At 30.7% G+C, this 23,681-nt stretch overlaps 4 protein-coding genes across 4 annotated transcripts in view; 1 reads left to right on the forward strand and 3 right to left on the reverse strand.

Moving 5' to 3' along the window:
* Cen (cerebellar degeneration-related protein 2-like) overlaps window positions 1–23,681 on the forward strand; it is a 78,828-nt gene that overhangs the window by 23,411 nt on the left and 31,736 nt on the right. The window lies entirely within an intron of this gene.
* Window positions 3,500–4,866, reverse strand: LOC149905724 (uncharacterized). Its single transcript, XM_090105823.1, has 4 exons — window positions 4,848–4,866; window positions 4,285–4,513; window positions 3,738–3,814; window positions 3,500–3,630 (listed from the first exon to the last, which is right to left on the reverse strand). The coding sequence occupies exons 1-4, from the start codon at window positions 4,864–4,866 to the stop codon at window positions 3,500–3,502; spliced, it is 456 nt and encodes a 151-aa protein (XP_089961949.1).
* On the reverse strand, window positions 5,512–6,708 carry LOC149905725 (uncharacterized). The gene is made up of 4 exons (XM_090105522.1): window positions 6,690–6,708; window positions 6,186–6,426; window positions 5,988–6,067; window positions 5,512–5,594 (listed from the first exon to the last, which is right to left on the reverse strand). The coding sequence occupies exons 1-4, from the start codon at window positions 6,706–6,708 to the stop codon at window positions 5,512–5,514; spliced, it is 423 nt and encodes a 140-aa protein (XP_089961648.1).
* LOC149905726 (uncharacterized) lies at window positions 7,556–8,916 on the reverse strand. The gene is made up of 3 exons (XM_090105197.1): window positions 8,652–8,916; window positions 8,196–8,272; window positions 7,556–7,751 (listed from the first exon to the last, which is right to left on the reverse strand). The coding sequence occupies exons 1-3, from the start codon at window positions 8,801–8,803 to the stop codon at window positions 7,669–7,671; spliced, it is 312 nt and encodes a 103-aa protein (XP_089961323.1). The 5' UTR covers window positions 8,804–8,916; the 3' UTR covers window positions 7,556–7,668.

The raw sequence follows: 23,681 nt of genomic DNA on the forward strand, positions 1-23,681 counted from the left end.
GAGATATTTTGATACCCGAGAAAGGACATAGGATAGGTTTTATCCCGGAAATCCTACGGGAACGGGTTTTTCTTTGAAAACGCGGGCGAAGCCGCGGGCGGAAAGCTAGTTTTCTATATATCTACACTATAATCTCCTCACCTTTACTCCAATTGTAAAAAAATCAGCACGTAATTTTTGAAAAGAAATGCCCATAAACTCAGATTTGATGATATTAAAGTGATAAAATACTCCAAGATTTTATCGACTGGACTTCGAAATAACTTACCCTGAATGTTTGTCATTTGTGATAAAAGCATCCTTGTTAAATCACTTTTTTGTCTTTTATTTAATTTCACCTCTTTACAATAGGGTGTCCTAAAATGCAGTTAAGGAGATCAATTAGTAAAACGTTGCTAAATTAAAAACTTTTTACTTTTTGTTACACTACTGACTTGGAAAACCTATGTTTTTTACTCCTTAGAGCGTTATCTTCAACCATGTTATTTTGCAGTTCGATGATTTTTAACAGCGTGTTTAAGAGGCGTCCATTTCTTGCCTTACATGATCCCAGGTGCTTCACAGTGAGGTTAGGTCGAACGGTTTGTACTATTCGCAAGTCGCACATGTTATTGTAAGTGAAGCCATCGCTTCCACATAGTATTTGCTCGCCGTATTTGCATGTTATTCTTGCAGCTTCACTGTGATGTAAAGGATATAATGTATACAGGAAAACTGATAACATGAATACTGAAAAAAAAAATTCGTAATATAAGTAACCATTAAGTATTATTATTATCTACTACTAATATATCTACTGATTGATCTATATTTTGTAAAGTTAACTCACGCGTATACGTTGTGATCATTTTGTCGACTGGTTTTCATCAACCAATATCATAATTTAAATTTTAAACCTTCAATCTTCCTTTTAATTAAACATTTTAATTAATTTAACCGTAACATTGAGTTACGTTCTCATACGTTGCAGATTAAAAAAACTTAATCTATATGTGACTATATCAAGTAATTATTAAATATAGGCTATAGGGTATCGACGATGCGGATTAGCACTAGATATTTTAGGCTTTATGACATGAAATAAAAGTTAAAACCCTACTGAGTATAGTGCATTTTACAAATATAACGTATGTCGTAGATAATTAATATAAATATTTACAATATACGGGTTCGTGACTTTTTATAAAACTGTATAGTTAATATGTTATATTGGCATAGATAGAAAGGTATAAAGATTTGAGCACAAAGTTGATTTGGTTAATTCAATTGGTGTTACCAATGATAATAAATATAAAACAACAAGTAGGTAGATGTTAGTAGGCTCTATTTCAGAAGATTTATTACCTTTCGTTATATTGCTTAGGTTTGCGGATTACGCATAACATTTAGGTAAATCCATTATCAATATGCCAACATTAGTTAGATGGACTGCAGATGTCCAACTGAGATATTTACCTACAGTTTCAATAGATATAATATAACAAATTGAAATGAAAAACAGTGAATTCCATGTAATACAATATATTTGCGTATTATACATCAAATTTCATTTCATTTAATTTGAAAACCATCATCCGGTCTTTATTTTAAATCGATTATTGCATCCTTGAGTATTAACATTATTGTGTGAAAATTCAAATGCTCCTATGTTTGCTGAAAGATAAAATATTCTATAATAACAGTCACTAATACTTAATTTTGAGTATGAACATTAGTAAAATAGTTACTTTGTGTATTAATCATCTCCGATAGAATGGTTTTCTTGAATTGTTTCAAATGTTTCCTTTTATACGGACGTCTGGAAAAAAAACCCAACAATTAAATAAAGCTACAAATACTATACCTACTTCATTTATAAACATATTATGATACCTATAAAAAAAATATTTATCATTTATTTTTTCAGACGCTATCCCGAAATTTACTGATCCCAAGTAGGTAAATGTAATTGATAAGAACAAACCTTTTAGATCCAGGTAAGCCATAAAAATCACGTTCCAAAAGAAAGTCATCATCATCGTAGTCTGTTGTGCTTCTAGCATACGTATGAAAGAGATCTCTGCATCTGCCGACATGTTTTATAGTGAGGTTTGGTCGTAAGGACCGGGCGATGTCCAAGTCGCACACGTTGGTGTAGGTGAGGCCATCGCTACCGCATACAGGGTGCTCTCCATATGTGCACATGAGCACCGCTGTATCTGCATTGTATGGCAAGATGATTGCAACGCTGAAAACTGAAACATATCTTGAGTGCTAAGTAATTGGAAAGCTGGAAATATGTGAATAGCAAAAGAATTAGATTTTAACTATATTATTATAGGATAAAGTTAAGCGATATGTATAGGTAATCTATACTAATATTATAAAGCTGAAGAGTTTGTTTGTTTGTTTGTTTGAACGCGCTAATCTCAGGAACTACTGGTCCGATTTGAAAAATTGTTTCGGTGTTAGATAGCCCATTTATCGAGGAAGGCTATAGGCTATACATAGGTATATCATCACGCTAAGACCAACAGGAGCGGAGCAATGCGGGTGGAACCGCGGAGCACAGCTATAGTATACTAATATAGTAATAACTAATTACTATAATTATTGGACAGAAATTAAATTTATTTGACTTTTTACTTACTACTCACAACTTGCGTGAACATTTCCAAATGATTTGTGGAATGAAAAATCACTTATTATTTTTTAATTTACCATTTTAATTGAACTGTTAAACGTGAAATTTTAATAATACCTATAACTAGCACTATTTTTTTCACACTTCCCACCAAATATTGTGGAATTTTTTATCCTTATAATACCTATAGTAAAATGTTAAAAAACTTGACTTGAGAGTTGATACTTTTGTTTTCTGTTATACTATAGAGAGATTTTAGGTATTTATATGTATGGTCGCGGAAGAATTCCAACAAATACCCGCGGCCCCACCATTAAAGCGGCTCGACGGAACACAGTGGGGTTTTAGTCGGTAAGAATCCGACATAACCCACGGCTCCTTCCCCGGGGGCCGTGGGTATCTTTGGAAGATTTCCCCACTATAAAAAAAAAAAAAAGGTATTTATATGTATTCTGTAAAATAAAATTCTTCGATATAATTAACATTCTTATGCGGCTAAAGTATGCTGTATGCTATTTGAACATTTACATATTTTTATGTAATGGAAGAAAAACTTGGCGTTTCCAAAAATGTGACAAAAATATCAATACCAGTGTAGTTACTTAATATAATTTTCTTCATCATTACTACCTACTATCTACTGTTATAATTATCGTTTTCTAGATTTGATGAGAAATTAGCAAAGGCATAAATAATAACGTTTACAATTCAAGGCAGATAATTAATTGAAAGTAGTTAAAATACCTACTAGAAAGATTCTATTTTAGGACAGAAATAAAAAAAATTGTAAAATATTTTAACGTTTTATTTATATTCAAATAAGCGGATTTCTTCTTCTTTTAATAAGGGGTATAAATAAGAAGAAAAATGCTTTTATTAGTGATCTATCACGTAACATCGTTTAACATCATTATTTGCACATCCCGTGTTTATGGTTATCTCAAATCTGTTGTTGTTTCCTTGGGTGTTAATAGTATTGTGTTCGAAATTAAAGGCACTCAGTTTTACTGAAAATATTAAAAAAATATATGAATTAAGCAATTTTTTGAAACAATTGTATAATATTTATACTTATATTAGAAAGAAAGAAAGATTAATTCACCTTATTACTTACTCTGTGACTGTAATATCTGTGATAAAATTCCCACTCCCTTTGATTTCCTCCAGTGATGTCTTTTAGCTTTAAAGCCCCTGGGAAATGTGTTTTAATATTTTACTTTTATTTAAGTACTTTCCAAACATTTTATAAATCGGTTCATCGTGTGTTATAGGTCTCCAAAATTGTAATATGTATTACTATTCTCTACACGATAATATAGTAAGTAAATTAAACGAAATTACTATATATGTTTGCAAACAGATATAATATTTATTTTTTGCGCTTGTATTGTTAGATATAAACGATGAGCATATTTTTAAAGTATGTAGAAAATAGCGTACATATAAGTTATATGTAATAATGTATTACATGAAGATTACCAGGATATATTATGTTAAATGACATAAAGAGTAGAGATTTTTATTAATAAATTATATACGAAACGAAAAGACACTATAATCAAATGCAAAACACTAAATGAATGAGAATTATTATTATTTAATATATTTTGGTTGTTTTACAAATTAAATCATATTGAGTTAATTGCTGAATAAAAAATAACCTCTTAGGTAACCCGTTATCCTTAGACATTCTTGGTCTTTCAGTAGGACCACTTTGCTCACACCTCCCTTCATGTCTTATAAAAAGGTTAGGTCTTATGGACCTGACAGATTCAAAATCACACATGTTGAAATACGTGAAGCCATCGCTTCCACACACAAAATAGTTGCCCAGTCTGCATCGGAGCGCTGTGGTAGAATTGCAAGGAAAGAGGATTACCGCACTGAAAACTGAAATACCCTCTTTTGTTTTATTTATAAAATTTTATATTATATTATTTACGTAAGAAAATTAAAGGAGGAAAAATCTGGAGCAATTTTTTAAAAATTGTATTCAATATACCAATATACCAAAGCTCGTAACTTTAAAAGTTATAAAATTTACACATACAGTATTTAGGTACTTAGGTACCATAAACCTGCACTTAGACATTATTATGTATAGGTATGGATGTATATAACTATAATATACATAGGTAAACTATATTAAAAATATAATAGAAACAGCTATGTATAAGTCATCTGCAATCAATCATAATAAAACCTAAAAGTATCTTCAACTTACCTGTTAACAACATAAGCATTTTCAAAGTATTATTATCGAGTAATCAGCTAACTGGCTACTTTTTTAATTTGCCATTTTAATTTGACGTGAAATTTCAAGAACACAATATATTTTACTTACGCATAGCCTATTGTTTTCCAATTACCAATGTCATTGCGATTTTTTTACAAACTTTCAATAACAATCTCATCTAGGCACTAATAGGTATTATAAAGAATAAATTCATATTGGTATTTTAGCTATGGATATTCTTAAATTATATTATTTGAAATTTAAGGCAGTGATTGCCTTTAAGGCATAATTAAAAACTGAAAAAAGAAACATTTTCTGTCTTTTTAGTTAAAACGATACAACATTAAATATTTTGTCTATGAGATAAGATATGTTTAAAACTAAGTTTAGAAAAAATAAGAGCCATCTTACTTAAGTTAAGTAGATAATATTATGTACTACATAGTCATCATATATTTTAGTACCTATCGAATATCGAATAAAAGACAAGGTTGAAAAATAAAGCAATCTTTGTATAATAATATGAATTTATTGTAGGAAATTATTTTGTTAAAAAATAATATTAAAAGTTTGGGACGTTAAAACCTGCTTAGTTCTTAACTTGATTTCATTTTTAGTGTTCGTCATAGATATTAACTTTATTTGTATTTTCTTACAAAATATCAATTCCAAATCTATTGTTGTTTCCTTGTGTGTTGATATTATTATGTCTAAATTGAAAAGCTCCTATGTTTTCTGAAAATAACATAATTAGTAAGTATATGAGTATGTTGCCGTCTTTGTTATGACAGGCCAAATTTTTTTTTCTTTTGAAACTGTTCTGAAATGTTCTTTAGTTTGTTCGCAAAAAAAACAACAACACTCTATTCTAAGACTCTATTCTCTATCATAAATCGATCTATAAAGAAGGCAGAATTCACTTCAACGAAAAAGACTTAAAAAAGCTTTTCTACTCGATTGTATTTTTTGAGTTTGTTACTTCAGGACTTTCGACTGGTTGAACCGATTTTGATAATTCTTTTTTTTATAAAGCGCTCCCATCTAAATATGGTTTAATTCTGATAATTTGAATTTTGAAGGCGCCTTTTAGTTTTTTGTTAAAATCTAATAGCACCATTAGGTACTTACTTTGTGTATTTATCATATAGTTGGCCAGCTTCATTTTATTTTTTTTAGACCCAAACCCAAATTTAAATCCAAAAGACCAGCTGAAATAAACAAAAAAAATTCTTTACACAGGGCCAAAAATAAATAATAAAATAACACGTGCGTAGTACAAAAAAAATAAAATGAGCATTATATATTATACAAATCAGTGTACATTACCTAATCCGTAGACTTTTTTTAGTTTCTGGTAGCATTGGTATTTTCAATAACGTGTCTATCAAATAGTTACATGAGCCTATGTATCTCACAGTGAGGTTTGTACGAAAATATTGTACCGTTTCCAAGTCACAGATGTTATTGTATGTATTGCCGTCATTGCCGCAAACTGCCTGCTCCCCATGCGGACATTTCTGCCAGGTTTTTTTACATTCGTATGGCAAAATAAGTAACAAGCTGGCAACTAGAAAAATAAAATACATATATAGATAAGGAAATAACGCACACACGAAGACGTTAGAAAACGGAAAAGGCTGTGCGTTTTGTTATTTTGTAGAATATAGAAGATAGAGATAGATAATAAAATTAGTTTTTACTGCTCATAACTAAAATGATTGCAAAACACTATTTCCAAAGATGAAGACCTACCAAATCATCTCAATTCTATAAAACTAAATAGAGGATATGTAGGTTGGATTTTCAAGAAATTTTGTGTTTAATACTCACGAATATATGCAATAATCATTTTGTCCAAACTAAATGCGGTCGGTAACAATTATCACGTAGCTATTCGACAAGTTAATTAACATTTTAATTGTTAAATTTTACCGCTTTCTTGTGTGAAAAGATCAATTCTTTTTTAACCGTAAAATATAATCTTTATTTTTTTTTAAACAAATAAATATGTCATTGGTATCTAGCTGACCTGTGCGTACTGTTCGCTTTTTTGGCCGTCCAACATTTTAATTCATTGAATATATCAGTATTAGGTCAATTTAATAGCCCTTTTTCTTTAGAGAAAAGCCTGGTACCACAATTTGGGTCCTATTTCCTAAAAAAACGTCAATTACAATATTTATATTGATATTTAGTGTTCACACCATCTTTTCTCTCTTATCACTTAATCTTAATATGTATAGAAAAATAAAACTTTTGCTAGCTCGTTTTATTTTATTAACATGCATACAAAAATTATAAGACTCTTTATAGTTTTGTTTGTAACAAATACCGAAAGAATGAAATCCTGCTGTCCTTTGACCTATTCTACTTCTTTATACGGTTATGGACCCATACCATAGAATTTAATATACATATTATATGTATATACATAGGTACTCTAAACCCATATTTTTTAAATAATATTATTAATCCCACCAAGTTCTTTATTATAAGATCAAGTGTCACATGAATTCTCTCAGTAGTTTCAGCGTGATAGTTTGTTAACATATTATAAGATATTTTTTGTTGCCCTTATGTAAAAAATAATCTGTTATAGGATTCGATTTTATAATATCCTAGTAAAGTTTTTCAGTCAGTTTGAAACTTGAATAGTCCATATTTCCATATTATAATGCAACTGTATATTTTTTAACGAAAAGGTAAATCAAAAACCAAATAAAAATGCTTATTTATTCACAACATTTAAATATTTTGTGAATCCCTGTACTCCATTGTTTACATTCATCAAAGCATATTTCACATTTTCTTACGAAACATCAATTGCAAATTCATTGTTGGTGCCTTGAGTGTTAATATTATTATGTTTGAATTCGAATCCTCCAATATTTCCTGAAACAATAATATGAATATGTTTTACAACATCGAAGAAAATACTGTTTTAATTCAAGCATTGATATAAGCAGCTGGAGTAAGACAAAAGGTATCGTAGGAAGTAATTTGAAGTATAAACATGCCCTAGCCCCTACGAGACCTTTGTTTTGTTCTCTTTATACCATGGTTTTAGTCCGAGTCAATTCAGGTTGGCCAGCAGCTTGCTGCTTGAGCATAAATATACCTATAGTAGAAAACTTAGAGTACTGAAATACGAAGAACGATATCGTATGTACTGTGCTTATATTACCTGCTAGTCGTATTTAGCTGTCTTCTTTAACTTAAGAATCCCTTCTAATTCACATAAATCAAATCCACATTTGATTGGTACATAATTTGTGCACTAAATGTAACTAAGTCAATAAAAGCTCAATATGATGATATTAATTGGCAATTACTTACTTTGAGTATTAATCATTTGAGACAGTAACCGTATTCCAAAACCCGGCGGCAACAACAAATTTATTTTATTGCCAGGGCTGAAATCAAGTATAATATTAAAAAAAGTTTGGAAAATCCAAAAGTGCACGCCTCATCATTTTTTTTAATAATTATTTATTAATTATTATTTTTGTTTATAACAATTAAACCACATCGAATCAGACCCTGAAAAATGAAAGGGTTCTATTCCTGAGCATACTCAAGCGTAAGAGAAAAAAAAAGACTCGATTAGTAAAGTATTTCGGTCGCTATCGTGTTAACAAGAAAATCCTCCGCACATATAGACACACGGACGTCCAAGACAGAACTTTTTTAAACTGTTTTTTAACTAGTTTAAATAACAAAAATGACATCATTATGAAGAACAACACGGCTGCTGATGTGTATAAACTATGAACTAATATACGTATATTTTACCTCCGTGAACGTTTACGAAGACTATTTGTATTTTTTCTTGGTTGTTGCATTTGTAGTGCTCTTATTAAAATTTTGATCAAAGTGTTACATGGACCTTCATGGACTACGGTCAGGTTTGTACGAACTAATCGTACAATTTCTAAGTCGCACATGTTAGAGTAAGTTATACCATCATTACCACATACTGCTTGCTCTCCGCGAATACATTCTATCAATTCACTTTTGCTTTCGCAAAGTGAAATGATAAAAAGAGTGGCAACTGAAAAAAAAATGAATACTAAAGTTATATTTAACAACTTATTGATATATAATAACGTATGAAATTTATGAAAATCCAGAATATAAAAAAAAAGTGTTATTTAATATATTTTTTGTTAGCATAATTCTCACGGGCGTATATGGCGGCCATTATGCACTGCAATTGACTGAATTTCTGTTAGCCTTGTTAACACCAAAGTAATCAATTAAAATTCTAATTAAAATTTAATCGTTGAAGTGAATGAAAATTACAGGCATAATTCGTTTAACATGATAAACACATGCAGTTTTGTCAAAAACTAAATATAAGTAAACTTTTAAATAAGATTAGGTAAACTAGAATATATATACAGGGTTACAGGTTAAGTCGACCTATTCCTGTTAATATACCGTATGTTATAATATCTACCATATCCAAAAGTCAGCCGTTGAAGAGTTATTGCAATTTTAATTTTTTAATGTTATATATAACAGCGATCATAATAAGCTTATTAATAATTTAAAAAAAAATCTGTCTTTGGAGGAAAAGTTATTACGGAGCAGCAGCACGTTGTATTTAATTGTTACGAAAAGCATATTGCCTTACCTACTACTAAAATTGTTCCTTTGAGAATAAAAACCTCTAACAACACTTTAAAAAGTGTATTTATGAAACGTAGTAAAAAAGAGCACATGGCCATAGCACGTGCCATATGTTCTGTGATCATATTTCAAACGAAACCTTACGTTTTAAAAACTTACCACAGCAAAAATTACACCTCGTTTCATATTATGAATTTCAATGTCCAGAAAAATGTATTTCTAGCTGTATATATAAAAAGAATCAAACTCGTATGGTCCAATTCGAATTATTGCAAAGACGAAAAGAATTCACCTAGCAAAATTGATTTTTCCATTCAAAAACATCATATTATGTCATAACTCGTAGCGCATTTTAAAAACCATCAATTATATCCCAATACAAATTATAAAAAATAGGTAAGGCTGAGATCCTGATACCCAAGAACCCTTAGAACCTTTCGCGCTTATAAAGGGCTGTGTTGAAATAATGGGATCTTTATATTTTGTTTATTTCCCACGGCTTATCAACTTGCAATGTGCAACATTATACAACCACCATTCACGGCTTTTAAAGGTTAGCTCTCGTTATCTAAAATTATTATATTGATCTCGATTACAAAATATATTTTCTTATTATTGTGCATTTAATGACTTCAGTCTTAAACTATTGAGAAATCGTGAATTTTTACATCTCGCATTATGAAACATTTAATAAATTTTGGATTGGATGTTTTGAAAACGTGATCTTCGTTAACATGGTAAAAATTCTTACAAAAACACTTGATACATTAGTATGCATAAGATGTAGATTGATTTTTTTAAGAGATATTAATTAATTATTATGCTAAAATACAAAAAAAAAACATTTTTAAGTAGGTATTTTATAGAATTGGTTAAAACCTAAGATTCGTAATAAATAGAGAGATTAAGATAATATCTTTAGATCAGATATAGCTCGGTCTGTGTAATGTATTTGGGGGCGTGTCTTAATAGTACCTAAGGAATAAATAATAGCTCTTCGTAGTAATACTAATGGTGTGTTTTATAATAATAAAACAATATGAATGTTAGCGCGTTTAATTTAAAGATAAAATTATATTTTAAAAGTAAATCAATTGATGAACTTAATTAATTATTTTAATAATAATCAAATAGATAAAAGTATTAATAATCATTTAATTATCAAATAATAATAATATTACAAGTTATATTCAAAATAACGATCAAAACAACACAAATAACACCTGCGCTGACTCACACAGTCACGCCACTCGAATAGTTGTTTTGATCGTCCTATAAATAACGGTCGTTTGCAGTTGCGAGTCATTCTTGTACCGACTTTGGTCGAGTCAAGATGACTAAAAAGTATTATATCAGTATTTCAATACGTAATACAACCACGCTTTAACATCAGAAGTAGAAGATGAACCAGCCCTTACTCGGAATCCTGGCAGGCTGGCACAAATTCTTCCATCATACTACGTGACAGTGTGCAACTGTCACTGTCACCATCATGACAGTATACGACTGTGGACTTCAACCTTCGAAAAAAATTGGATTGAATTGACTTCAATTATACAAGGATGAAGGAACTCGCACAATGTGTGTTTTCTTGTGCGTTGTGTGAAGTAAATGTTTGTGGTGTGGAATAACGGTAATGTAGTTCATCAATATTATAATGTGATGTGCAATCCGGGCGGTTGTCCAGGATATTTGAGCCTTTATTAACTTTGGTAAGCGAACGACGTGCTTATGTCATAAATAATAAGTTTTTGATCCCATGGAATTTGGATCCAATGTGGTGCCTTCGATGGCGCCCAGTGTAAGCTATTGTGGTGGTAAATTATTATTTTTCTGTATGTTGACGATTGAAAAACCAGTCCAGTTGAATGAATCAATATTTGAGTTTGAGTTCATCATGTGGATGTGATGGTGTTCTATAAGGTCAGTTTGGCCGAGCGGTTATGTTTGTGTTATAATACATTGTGTTTTGGCATCACGAGATAAATTACCGTACTCATTTCAAATGAACGTACGAGGACGTTATTGTGTTATTGTTTTACTATGGCCAAGCCGGATATAACTTGTGTTTTAACTTTTAATTATGTTCCAGGACTTATGGTTATCACTTGAGAGTTGAGATACAGATGAGATACAGAAGTCGCTGTTCGCAGCTAGAAAAACTCGTTGAGCTATCGAATCCTATGTAAATCACAATAATACTCGACAATGATTGCTATGAAGCGAAAAGTACAAGCAATTGCTAGACTACTATTGTCCTATATACGAGTAAGACTATTCTTACACGTACGTTACACGTACGTAGTACCAAAGCCAAATTTAGATGACCGTGTTAGCGGTAATGGAAACTAATTATGGTAACCGACTGCCACTTGTCTGTACGGGTCTTCTATGACTTAGTCTGACAACTGGGCAGATAATAATACAATCGAATGCCACTTGTCTGTACGGGTCTTCTGTGACTTAGTCTTACAACTGGGCAAACAATATAATCGGATGCCACTTGTCTGTTCGGGTCTTCTGTGACTTAGGCTGGCAACTGGGCAGATAATAATAGAATTGAATGCCACTTGTCTGTACGGGTTTTCTGTGACTTAGTCTTACAACTGGGCGGGAAATAATAATAACCTGATTGTCACTTGTCAGTATGGATCCAGACAGTGGTTTAGCCTGACAACTGGACAAAGAAACAAATAATTTGAATATAATGTACTACTTAAAATAAGTCGGAATGTCACCAGCTGAAGTGAATTATATCATTGATATTTTGAGTTTTGAATTACCGCTCAGAGCACGAGCTTTTTTCAGAATGGCCGTGTTAGCGCGTTTAATTTAAAGATAAAATTATATTTTAAAAGTAAATCAATTGATGAACTTAATTAATTATTTTAATAATAATCAAATAGATAAAAGTATTAATAATCATTTAATTATCAAATAATAATAATATTACAAGTTATATTCAAAATAACGATCAAAACAACACAAATAACACCTGCGCTGACTCACACAGTCACGCCACTCGAATAGTTGTTTTGATCGTCCTATAAATAACGGTCGTTTGCAGTTGCGAGTCATTCTTGTACCGACTTTGGTCGAGTCAAGATGACTAAAAAGTATTATATCAGTATTTCAATACGTAATACAACCACGCTTTAACATGAATGTATTAAGAATCCTATATTTTATATATAAATGACAGAAATATTAATAAAGCTGAATGTAACGAATTAGTAGCTTTTAATTTTAAGCTATTTTATTATACAACAATAGTTGGACTTCTTGTTTCCGTGAAATTTGATATATATGTAGATATATTTCGTTACATTTTTTATCAATATTCAACGGTTTAATAATAACAGGGTTGAATTTCGTGCCGATACAAAGGCGTTGTTAATCTCAATTAAGAAATACAATGAATAGAATCGTGGGCGCGTTCAAAGCGCAATTATTCACAAATCATGGTCGGTTATCTTGTGGCGATGGTTAACCTTAAGATTATCAATGGGCTCTCGTGACGATCGAACAGGGTTGTATCAATGTAAAACAGTTTAATCGTGAAATGTAATAAGTAGTTTATCTTTTAGGTAATTGTCTGGGTAGATTTTAGTTTGTAGAAGCTCTGTAGAAGATTATTACGAACTACGAAGTATAATATCATACAATGATGATAAGTTTGAATGAATTTAACAGATTATAATTATATGGATCTTGGATGCTATCTGTCTATTATTTAAGTGAGAACGAAAGAAAAAGACATCAAAATGTCTCAAAAATCTGTAGAAATAAAAAATATATATCCTATACCTATGTAATTACTTTTGCCAGCAAGCGAAGGTTTTTTAAATGTCACGTGAATTACAACTTTATTATATTTCTTTAATGGAGAGAAAAGTAAAAGTTTCTTTACAGAAAAGATTTCATAATTTTGATAATTTCACATTCGAAAAAATGATGGCGATGGAAAGGTTAAACAATCTTATCACTGAGAAAATGTAACATAATTAAATATACCGACATTATATGGCACTTTTTATGTATGATGCTATACTAACATTATTTCAATCAAAGTCTATGTTCATTCCACCTTCCTGCAAAATTCCATCACATCTCTATCTCTTAACACGATTGACACTCAAACAAAAACTTTCACACTTACTATTGAATAATGTTCCTATTTACAAATATAATCTTAGGTTCTTATTTACAAATAGTTTATCAAAAGAATCCATAGCGCTTGTATCGTTAGCGCAAATCAATGATATTTAGAGAGCGATCGCTTTCATGATCGGAATAACACCGACATTTTGAAACGGAATACGAAGCGATAAGCGTAATTAACGCAATTACTTTCGACAGCGAGTAAATAAAACGGTCAGGTAAAGGGCGGGATATTGTATAATATGTACCTGTTAACAATTAAATAACATGTGTAGATGGAAGAATATGACAAACTTGTCTTTGAGGTTTTTAATATTCATCAAATCATTTATTACATTTGTTTATGTCTTTGATAAATGTAGATTTTTAGAAACACAATTAAAAGCACAACAAAAACAACGATAATATTTAACCAATAGTGATGATGAACTGCAGCAGTAATTGTCCGTATTTATGCAAAATGGAACCACTCGACAAATTTCGTTTTTTGCTTTTATTGAAGAATACTCATCCAAAAGTGGTCTAAATTCTTATACAAACAAGAACCACATGATTTTTACGTTGGAAACAAGGTATACTAAAAGCAGAAAGGAACCACCAGCAACAACGAATAATACCATATTAAGCAAAACCGAACCACAGCACCACGGGGCTGCTTTGTTCAAACAAATAAACGATATTACTATCATGTCATTTTATACAAAACAGATCCACACCTACTTGGTACCATTATACATTACACATATTTCTATTAATAACAATTATTTTTAATACACAAAATGGAACCAGGTTTCTGTGGTATGGTTATGCGTAAAATAAATACATAATTTAATTGTAATTTTTTATTGCAAAATAAAACCACAAGCATTCGGTTCTATTATGCATAAATAAATATTGTAAAACATTCTGAAAACCATCATCGCTATATGGAACCAAATGCCTTGACTTGTTACAATGCTTCTCATCTTTAAACAACGTATTTCATTACTTAAGTGCAAAACTCCGATTTTTTAAGTAAAACGTCGAAAATCTGTCAATATAGGAGACATTCAGCGAAGTAGTTCGAATACGCGACGGTGTTTTTTTCCTCCGCGAAGTAAGTTCTATTGTTTTTGTTAATTACCTTTAAAATGTGAAAATGTTTAGTAATAAATAAATAAGCAAGCAATGGGTAAGAAAAGCATTGGAGACGAACACCGAAGATAATAATGAAGATACAACGGGTAAGTAGTTTTATTTAATGCATTTAAGTACTTATTGAATCTGAGATGCAGGTACGCTTTATCCACTTTTGATTCATTCCCGATTGTGGTGTGATTTTAAGAAGATAGTTAATTAAGTAAGTAAAAGAGGAATCCTCTGTGGATTTACGTATTTTAACGACAATGTCGTTGTTCACGAAGGCGCGGCGAGTCGAATTAAGAGTTATTTTGTTACGATTCATCTGTCATTGTGAGATGAAACTACTAAAGTCTAAACCCTGTTTTAAAAATAACTGTCGATGATCTAGGTACCTACCTACTATTTTGGTAAAATACGTTTAGATGTATTTCTGATGCCGCTGTAACAACAAATACTAAAAAACAGAATAAAAAAAGACGTGTGGCACTCGGGGACTGCCGCGGTAAAGCGATTGCATAGCATGCCTTCAAGCCACACCTCCGAGCCCGTCGGAGTGAGGTTTTTTCGTAACGGAATTTCTCGATTCGGTCCCCGCGCTCAAGGCCCGCGATAGAAGCTATGCAATAGCTTAATAAATATTTAAGAAGCTCCCATACAATAAGCCGTGATTTTTTTGGCGTTTTTATAGATAATGGTACGGAACTCTTCGTTGCGCGAGTCCGACTCGCACTTAGCCAGTTTTTTGTACATGGCGCATGTACATACAACATACTTAGTCGTCTAATAGGGACACGGCTTTATAAGAACTAATAATATTTTGCTGTCGCCATATACCTACCTACGTATAAAAGCCACGCGGCTTTATTATTTTGATTTAAAGCTTTTTTCTTTTTATTACAGAAGATAACAAAGAACCTTATACGTCGCTGCCTCTGGAGAAGCTTTCTTCACCTTCTAGCGATATTCAGTCCATATTACATCTCATTCCACAAGATGCACAGTTTTTATAACGGTCTCATTAGTGATGATGCAATAGAAGACCACATAGATGGACTAGACACGGTGGATTTCGAAATCCAATTTGATGATAACGTCGAATAAACGTCCTGTATAAGTATTATTTTATGTATTTTATTAATTAAAGCTTTAATTAAGATATTATAAATACATAGTTTCATTTAAATCATGAAATCCCTGGGATGTGGTTCCTTTTTGTATAAGAGAAAACCTATCAATTGATAAATGTTAAAAGGAACCACATGCACATTTTCTTAATTATCTAGAAAGTTTAAGAATATTCAGAGCAAATTTATATACACATACTTAAATAAGTAATTTATCAATGAATTTAAATAAAATAAATTTTAATTTTACTTCATCTAACAGAGCTGCAAATGTTTTTGTAAATCCTTTGATATCTCAGAAGTTCGTTTTTGCTGGGTGGTTCCTTTTTGCTTAAATTCGGACAATTAATTAAATTAAAAATATTTATTATTAATTTGAACTAGTGACCCATAAAAGCCTAACTAGAAATTTATAATCAATTGTCGTGACTCGTGAGAATATTAACACACCGGGACACCGAAAAGTTATAACTCTCGTCATTTCCTCAGATAATTTCCTGTTATAATTACAAATGATTACTGTCAAGAATTCGTTCGAATCATTGCTTACCACACCCACATTTACTTTAACTTAAACCAGATTTCTCGTTACGCTGCGATGGTTCATATCTTGACATCAATTGCATCATCAGGCCTTATATGACATAAATTATAGTAGTGAATTGCAGTTTCGTTTCCCTTAATAGCCGTAATATGTTACCTTTCGGAAGCATAACCTGATACAATAGATTTGAAGTTACGCGCATGAATGTGTAATATAATATTTGATTGTTATTTTATAGCATGGTTCGTAAAAGTATTAGATTATCAAAATAAGTTTTTGTTAAAACACGGAAGCCAGGTTAATAATGCGATGGATAGCTATAGTGATGAAAAGTTATAATGACAATATAATATTTGAGCAAGTAGGGGAAACAATTAGATAAAACTTTCGAAGTTATTTGTATTTAGTTAAAGTAACTACTAATATTTAGTATTCTGTGGTTATATACTGTCAACTTAAAATATTAATTGTTTCTGAGTCTACTGGCACTTTTTTGATATTTTGTTACGCTTAGCGATGTAGAGATCATTAAATTAATACAGTCGTAGGAAGCATAATAATTAACCAATACGTATCAAAACTTTTTCCGTATCACTTTGATTGCCCATTTGTAAAAATCATAAAAATAACGATCGCAGTAGCCAAATATACTTTTATTTCCTAAAATGTCGTAAGAGGTGTGTATTTCACGTGATGAAAGATAAACCAAACATTCTAACGAAGCGTGAAAAAAATTTACGAGTAATCCGAAGCTATTGCGAGATCTCTATATTACGTTACTATTGATTGACAGCATACGTTTTATTTGCAAGTATTTTCTTTATTTGCTATATTTTATTGCATAAGGAAATAGTTATTGAGCGGTTCGCGATTGAACAGATTCTAGGTAAACAACGAGGTAATGTTACATATTGTAGTAATCAAAATAGACCTTTGAACTAATTTACCTTGAAAAAGTTTGTCATTTTTAGATTTCACGTTTATATTAAAATGAAAAACATAGTTGGAAATAGTCGCCAATGCTTAAATATTTTTATTGCTCTACAAATTTTCCTACATATAAAGTCATAACCTTATTCTTTGTGCAATTATTTTCGATATGTTTCTACAATTGTGTATAAAAACAGCGGGCCTATAAAGGTCTTTGACCAATCCTAAAATGGCAATGAAAGTTGCAGTACACACGAGACACGCCCAGTCAGGGTTGCTATGTTCAAACTAGATTTAACAAATGAAATCGAGAAATAACTGTAACTTATGATATTGACTATCTATGGGTATGTTATGTAAGTAGCATTTTCCACATACGAGACTAAATCCATGAGTCATACATGCGATTAGTGTATAGTTAAATAGAACCTTTTAAACGTTCAGGTCTCGTAAGTATCTTAGAAAAGTTGTCATCCGTATTTACATTTACAGATACATAATACAATTTACATTTTACTATCGTTCATAAAGAAATAAAAATAATTTTCTACCAACGTATTCAAAATTGACGTATAGTCACTTCAAATTTTTTCATTTAAAATTACTTAATCGTTAACCCTATTAAACCTGATAATTTAATGTATCTCACATCGACATTGAAGATTTACTATGCATCGTGAGAAGTTATTGGTAAAAGTAATTTAACCAGCCTCAGCAACATTGAAACTATTGAAGGTACACTTTCCTCGTATAAAACATGGAGATAAAATAATTTATATTGCTGTTTTGTTTCAGGTAACAACCTGCTGACTACTATTAAGTATTAACTACGTGTTTGTCGAGGAATTTATTGCAATGAACAAGGATTTCAACTGGACGTAAGACTTGATATTTAATTCGTATTAATTATTGATAGATAATTAGTATTGCTTCAAAAGTGAAAGTAATATTTTTGTTTATCAAATTTTTTTGCAATTTTTATATGAATATAAATAAGCTTATGTTTTTGTTGAAGCATGAAAAATAGAGAAGTAGAGTAATTTTGGGAGCTTTACGTAAAACTTTCAAAACAATTTTCTTTGCAAGTTGTGAAATACAAGGATATACAATTGATATACCATTTTGATTAAATAACCATAAGTATTCTAACAATGTACACAGATTCATGCTGTAATTTTACATAATCAGTTAAGGCTGCATCAAGTTTTATCGACTACATTTAGGATCGTGACAGGTCCGCCTTAACTTTTAATGATCCTTTCACGTTAAATAAACGCTAGAGTTTCAATGGACAGGTATAATTTATGAGAACAGGTTTCAATCACAGCTTCTTTTATTATGCAACCCAGCTATTCTTATCACGTGGGTACAATTATTTAGAACGGTACGTGTAAGGACTCGGATTTTGTGAGCATGACCCAGTTGCGTTGGTTTTTCTATTTTATCTTTGAAACAATGTTTAGTTAAGACTGTTTGTTTAGTTATGCAAGTTATTTTATGACAAAATATGCTTTAATTAATGAGAGTGTTGTTGATTTATGTTTGTTACGTTGTGTTATAATTTTATGTTTCATGTTTGTTCATTGCTTATTTCTTATTCGTGGTCAGTTTGTTTCAGGGATCGATCTAAGTCACAAGACAACAAAATACGCGAGTTATTAAATAAATCATCATGCATGCTATTCTGTAATCTGTAGGCCTATTTAATGATATAAACATATAATTTCACATAATTAATTGTATTGAGGTTTGTTATGTGGCATTTCCTACCGTACATCGTCATGTTTTCATTTAATATACACCCACTTACCTCATTCAACGTCTGCAAACAGTCTTATGAAACTAAAAATATTGAATAATGATTATATGCAATTACTTAAAACATTGTATTGCCAACATTAAAAAGTAAAGAAGTGTCCGTTTTATATCCGCTTGTAATATTATTTAGGTAATATTAATAGCTTTTAAATTGGCTTAGTAAAAAAGGAAGAGAGGTGAATAAGTTTAAAATAGACTACAGTACAATATATACAATAAAGAAATGTTTTTCTATAATTAGGTGTATTTAACCCATTGACCACCGAGCGGCCCGATCGGGCCGAGACACAATAGATTTTCTATTGTGTCTGTGATCCGAGGACTGACGGATTAAAAAGATAAGGCAAATCTAAGAACAGTTTCTTTATTAGTGAACTATTGGTTTTAGAATAAAGTAAACAGCTTATAAGGACCTCTTATCATAAGTTGTGTCTAAGTAAACAATTGCGCATTACCATTAAACAAGGTGAAGAGAATACATTTATCGCTTAATTCGTCGGAACTGGGTTATCCATTTAAATCGGACGCAGATCCGATAGTTTAATATTCCATAAAGGTTTCACGTTTTAGGTCTCACGGATTCAAGATTTGTCGGCGAAAGTAACGATAGTGCTGTTCTTTGAACCCAATTACATATATTTAAATCTTTGTTTTCCACATTGACACTATTTGTATTCACCCAATTTGTTTGTGAAGTGAAGTGCATTTCTTATTGATATTGATTAAATTAACTAACAGATAGACTGAAAGTCTGCCTGTCATGACGCTAAAGAGAGAACAAAAAGGCTCAATCTCCTCATGTTGTTTTAAGTACCGCTCTCTTTCATTCGCTTTTAAAACTATTACGTATTGAACAATATTTCAAATCTATTATCCCATTGTATCACGGCTTTGTTAGGCTATTTACGATATTTTTTGCATCACCAAACCCATGGTAGTGAAGTGTGATTTCTATCAAGTGCTTAAAAAAGAGATCAGTTCATTAACACCATATTGTTACACCGTGTGATCCATTACATAATATGTGATAAACCTATCTTGTTTATTAATTGTTCTACTATAATTGCCACTATTGCGGACCAGGAGAGAGTTTCTCACGATTCTAGCGAACGTATCTAAGTGTATCTCGTTTTATCCTCGTAAACATAAATAAAATTTGACGGACTGTTGTACCTAGTGCTATTTATCTATACTTGGAGCTAATAGACTTCACCATTCTATATTAATGCAATACATAATTCGCCGTTTACTACGAACTGAAAAAATACATTATTTAGAATACAATACAAAAACAATAACAAAAATATATCATGTTTGTGCTTGATTATTGGCAACGCATTTAGATTATAGATACTAGATAGGTATATTAAGGTTATTAATAATAATTAATAATATTCATTGCTATGACGTTTTCTTTCCTCTTCTGAAATGGAAGGCTTTTATGATAGGTACATGATAGCTACTGTCTGTTTTTATCAGCCTATGAACAATATCTACGATTATTAAATTTACTCTACAGGCTGTAGGTTCCTGCTTTCATGATAGCTACTTATCAAAATAGGGTTTCTAATGTTGAACTATGGCGTACTTACAATTAAATGAGAATGACCAGGGCTTACGTAACAACATGAATTACAACTAGTATTCATGAGATACAATAATCAATTCAGTTGTGTTGTACTTCAGCTCTTGATTACCATTCGCCCACGCAAAACCCCCGGCTAAAATCTGTTTCATAACATAGGAAGCTGATAATTGTCTATTTTAATGTTGATTTTGATAGCCAGTATGTCATAAATTTTCACTATTCCTAATACAATAGAAAATACTTTATGTACATTAACGTACACACAATTAATTCATCACGGATATCATATCAAGGAAGTTAGCAAATTAGTTAATCGCAAATACTAATTTAAATACAAATAAAAAAAAATAGTGATGAATGACTGTGTGAAATTTTGCCATTATCATAAATTAATGTGCCATTATAATTAGTGACACAAATATTTGTCTATAACAGTAAAATTAGATACCTATATCTAAAGATCTTTGCATATTAATTACTTAAATAGGGATAACAAAAACAGGCAAATAAAAACATGATAAAATACTAGTTTAAAAAGTGATTATTTATTAATTATTCTTGAGTGCAACAAAGAATAAATAAATAATTTACATTTGAAAGAAGCTTATCTAGATAATATTATTCGAATTTATTATAGTTATTAAATCTTTGTTCTTAATCTTATATTTGCGTAAGAATCTCGAACGATCATAGGTATACGCAAATACAATAAAGGCGTAGATGTGCCTATTATATATATATTATATGCATGTTATTACATACGACAATAAAAAGTGCCAACGACACTAACACAAGATGGGACGTCCACACGAAACAACGTCACTTTCACCGAGTCCACAGTTGCCCTTTCAAGAGCAAGATTTATCTTATTAAGCGGAGAGACAGATCGCACCAGCCTTTCAAAGCATAGATCAAGTCCCCAGATTTCCCTCATTGTTTTGCTATCCGAGTTACGTCAAAGCGGCCGCGGCGGCTTCCTTATTGAAAATTGAAATTACTCTTGAAATTGTTTCTCACTTTTGACGGTTTATTAGTGAACCTGAGGTCACTGGTTTATGGATTATAGAATTTATGTATAGTAACTTTTTCTATAATAAAGATTTTAGATTGCTTCTGCCTCTGCATAAAAAATCCCATAATTGGAATAAAATTTAATCGTTGCATTGATCGATTTTTGAACTTACATTTTTTAACTCTAGTTTTTAATAAAATTTCCCTAATATTATTATTAGCTTGAATTGACAAAAAATAAGTTATCATCTCAATTTCTATGTCTACAAATTGTTGATAATCTGATGTTACCTTACAAGTTACAACTTTTAAAACAAAGTTATGCGGTTTTGTAAAACTTCTAAAGCTGTAGGTAATAAAATGGAGCACGAAATTATAAAATATTGCACGCCTCATAAGCGAAGCGTTGAGGTGGGTACTACTGTCGCTTCGCGCAAAACATCTGATTTTTCAAACTTAAAATGTCTTTATGTATCATACATTGCACTTGTAAGATAATACATACACACACATATTAAGAAAAAACACTATTTTTAACGTTCATGATATTTTTGATGTCATTTTTGTTATTTAAACTAGTTAAAAAACCGTTTAAAAAAGTTCTGTCTTGGACGTCCGTGTGTCTGTATGTGCGGATCCTTTTTCTTGTTAACACGATAGCGACCAAAATACTTTACTAATCGAGTCTTTTTTTTTCTCTTACGCTTGAGTATGCTCAGGAATAGAACCCTTTCATTTTTCAGGGTCTGATTCGATGTGGTTTAATTGTTATTAAATAAACAAAAATAATAATTAATAAATAATTATTAAAAAAAAATTATGAGGCGTGCACTTTTGGATTTTCCAAATTATTTTTAACTTTGCTTTTATATTATTGACAGGCGTATTAATATTCTGCCTTGTATATGGACCGACGTATTTCTGTGTTACCTTCTAATTAATATTAGTTCCTCAAGTTTAAAACAATAATATATTATTTCAACAGAACTTTTTCTATTATTTTATTTTTTCGCATGTCGTACAATGATCACCTGCCATAAATAGCGCTTAACTTTAGGTAATTTCGTTTAATTTATTGTGCAATTACGATTTATTATAAATAAATGTTATGTAGGTATGTTAATAAATATCAAATATTTAAAAAAAATCTAAGTAATTAATTTTTATTATGAACTTACTTAATTTATTACACTAATTGATTAAGCATGCAAATTTCAAGAGTACTTTCTATGTTAAAATATATTTTATGTTATTTCCTAAAAGGTTATTTAGCATAAATCTTTAAGGTTAATTATTTATACGATTTCACAATTAATCTTCACAAATTCGAGTCATGCAACTCCCATTTGTATGTGATTAACAATATAAAAACTAGGGTAATAATTTAAATAAAAATTATCATTATACAATAGAATGTCATTAAGTACCTATATAATATGTATTATGATAATGTAATGAAATTAAAAGCACATTTGTTACGCATTTAAATCCCAAATATATTGTCATGTATTTTGATACAGGATGTCAGATAAGGACCCCGAATGAGATGATAAATATTCTTATTTATATGAAAAAAAACATTTCAAAGTAGATGGCCATCAGCAAATGTCAGAGTAATATTGAATTGCATCATGCTGTTGCCAAAATTCTTCATTTCAACTTTTCGCGACGCGGACGTCGATACATTGATTTTTATGTGGCAAATTTAATATTTATTACTAAAGATACATACTTAACAAATGTACATTATTAAGTGGAAGTGCCAAAAACAGACAAAACTGGACAATCCTTTCTGAAATCTAACTTTATAGCCAAAAACTTTTTATAGGTTTTATTCGTTTTGTATAGAATCATTGGTGATGTTCGATACTGTTGTCAAATTTTTAAATTAT

The sequence above is a fragment of the Colias eurytheme genome, chromosome 9, assembly GCF_061535395.1.
Source record: "Colias eurytheme isolate Ceu_HAF_F1 chromosome 9, ilColEury1 Martin Lab GWU primary, whole genome shotgun sequence".
Lineage (NCBI taxonomy): Eukaryota > Metazoa > Arthropoda > Insecta > Lepidoptera > Pieridae > Colias > Colias eurytheme.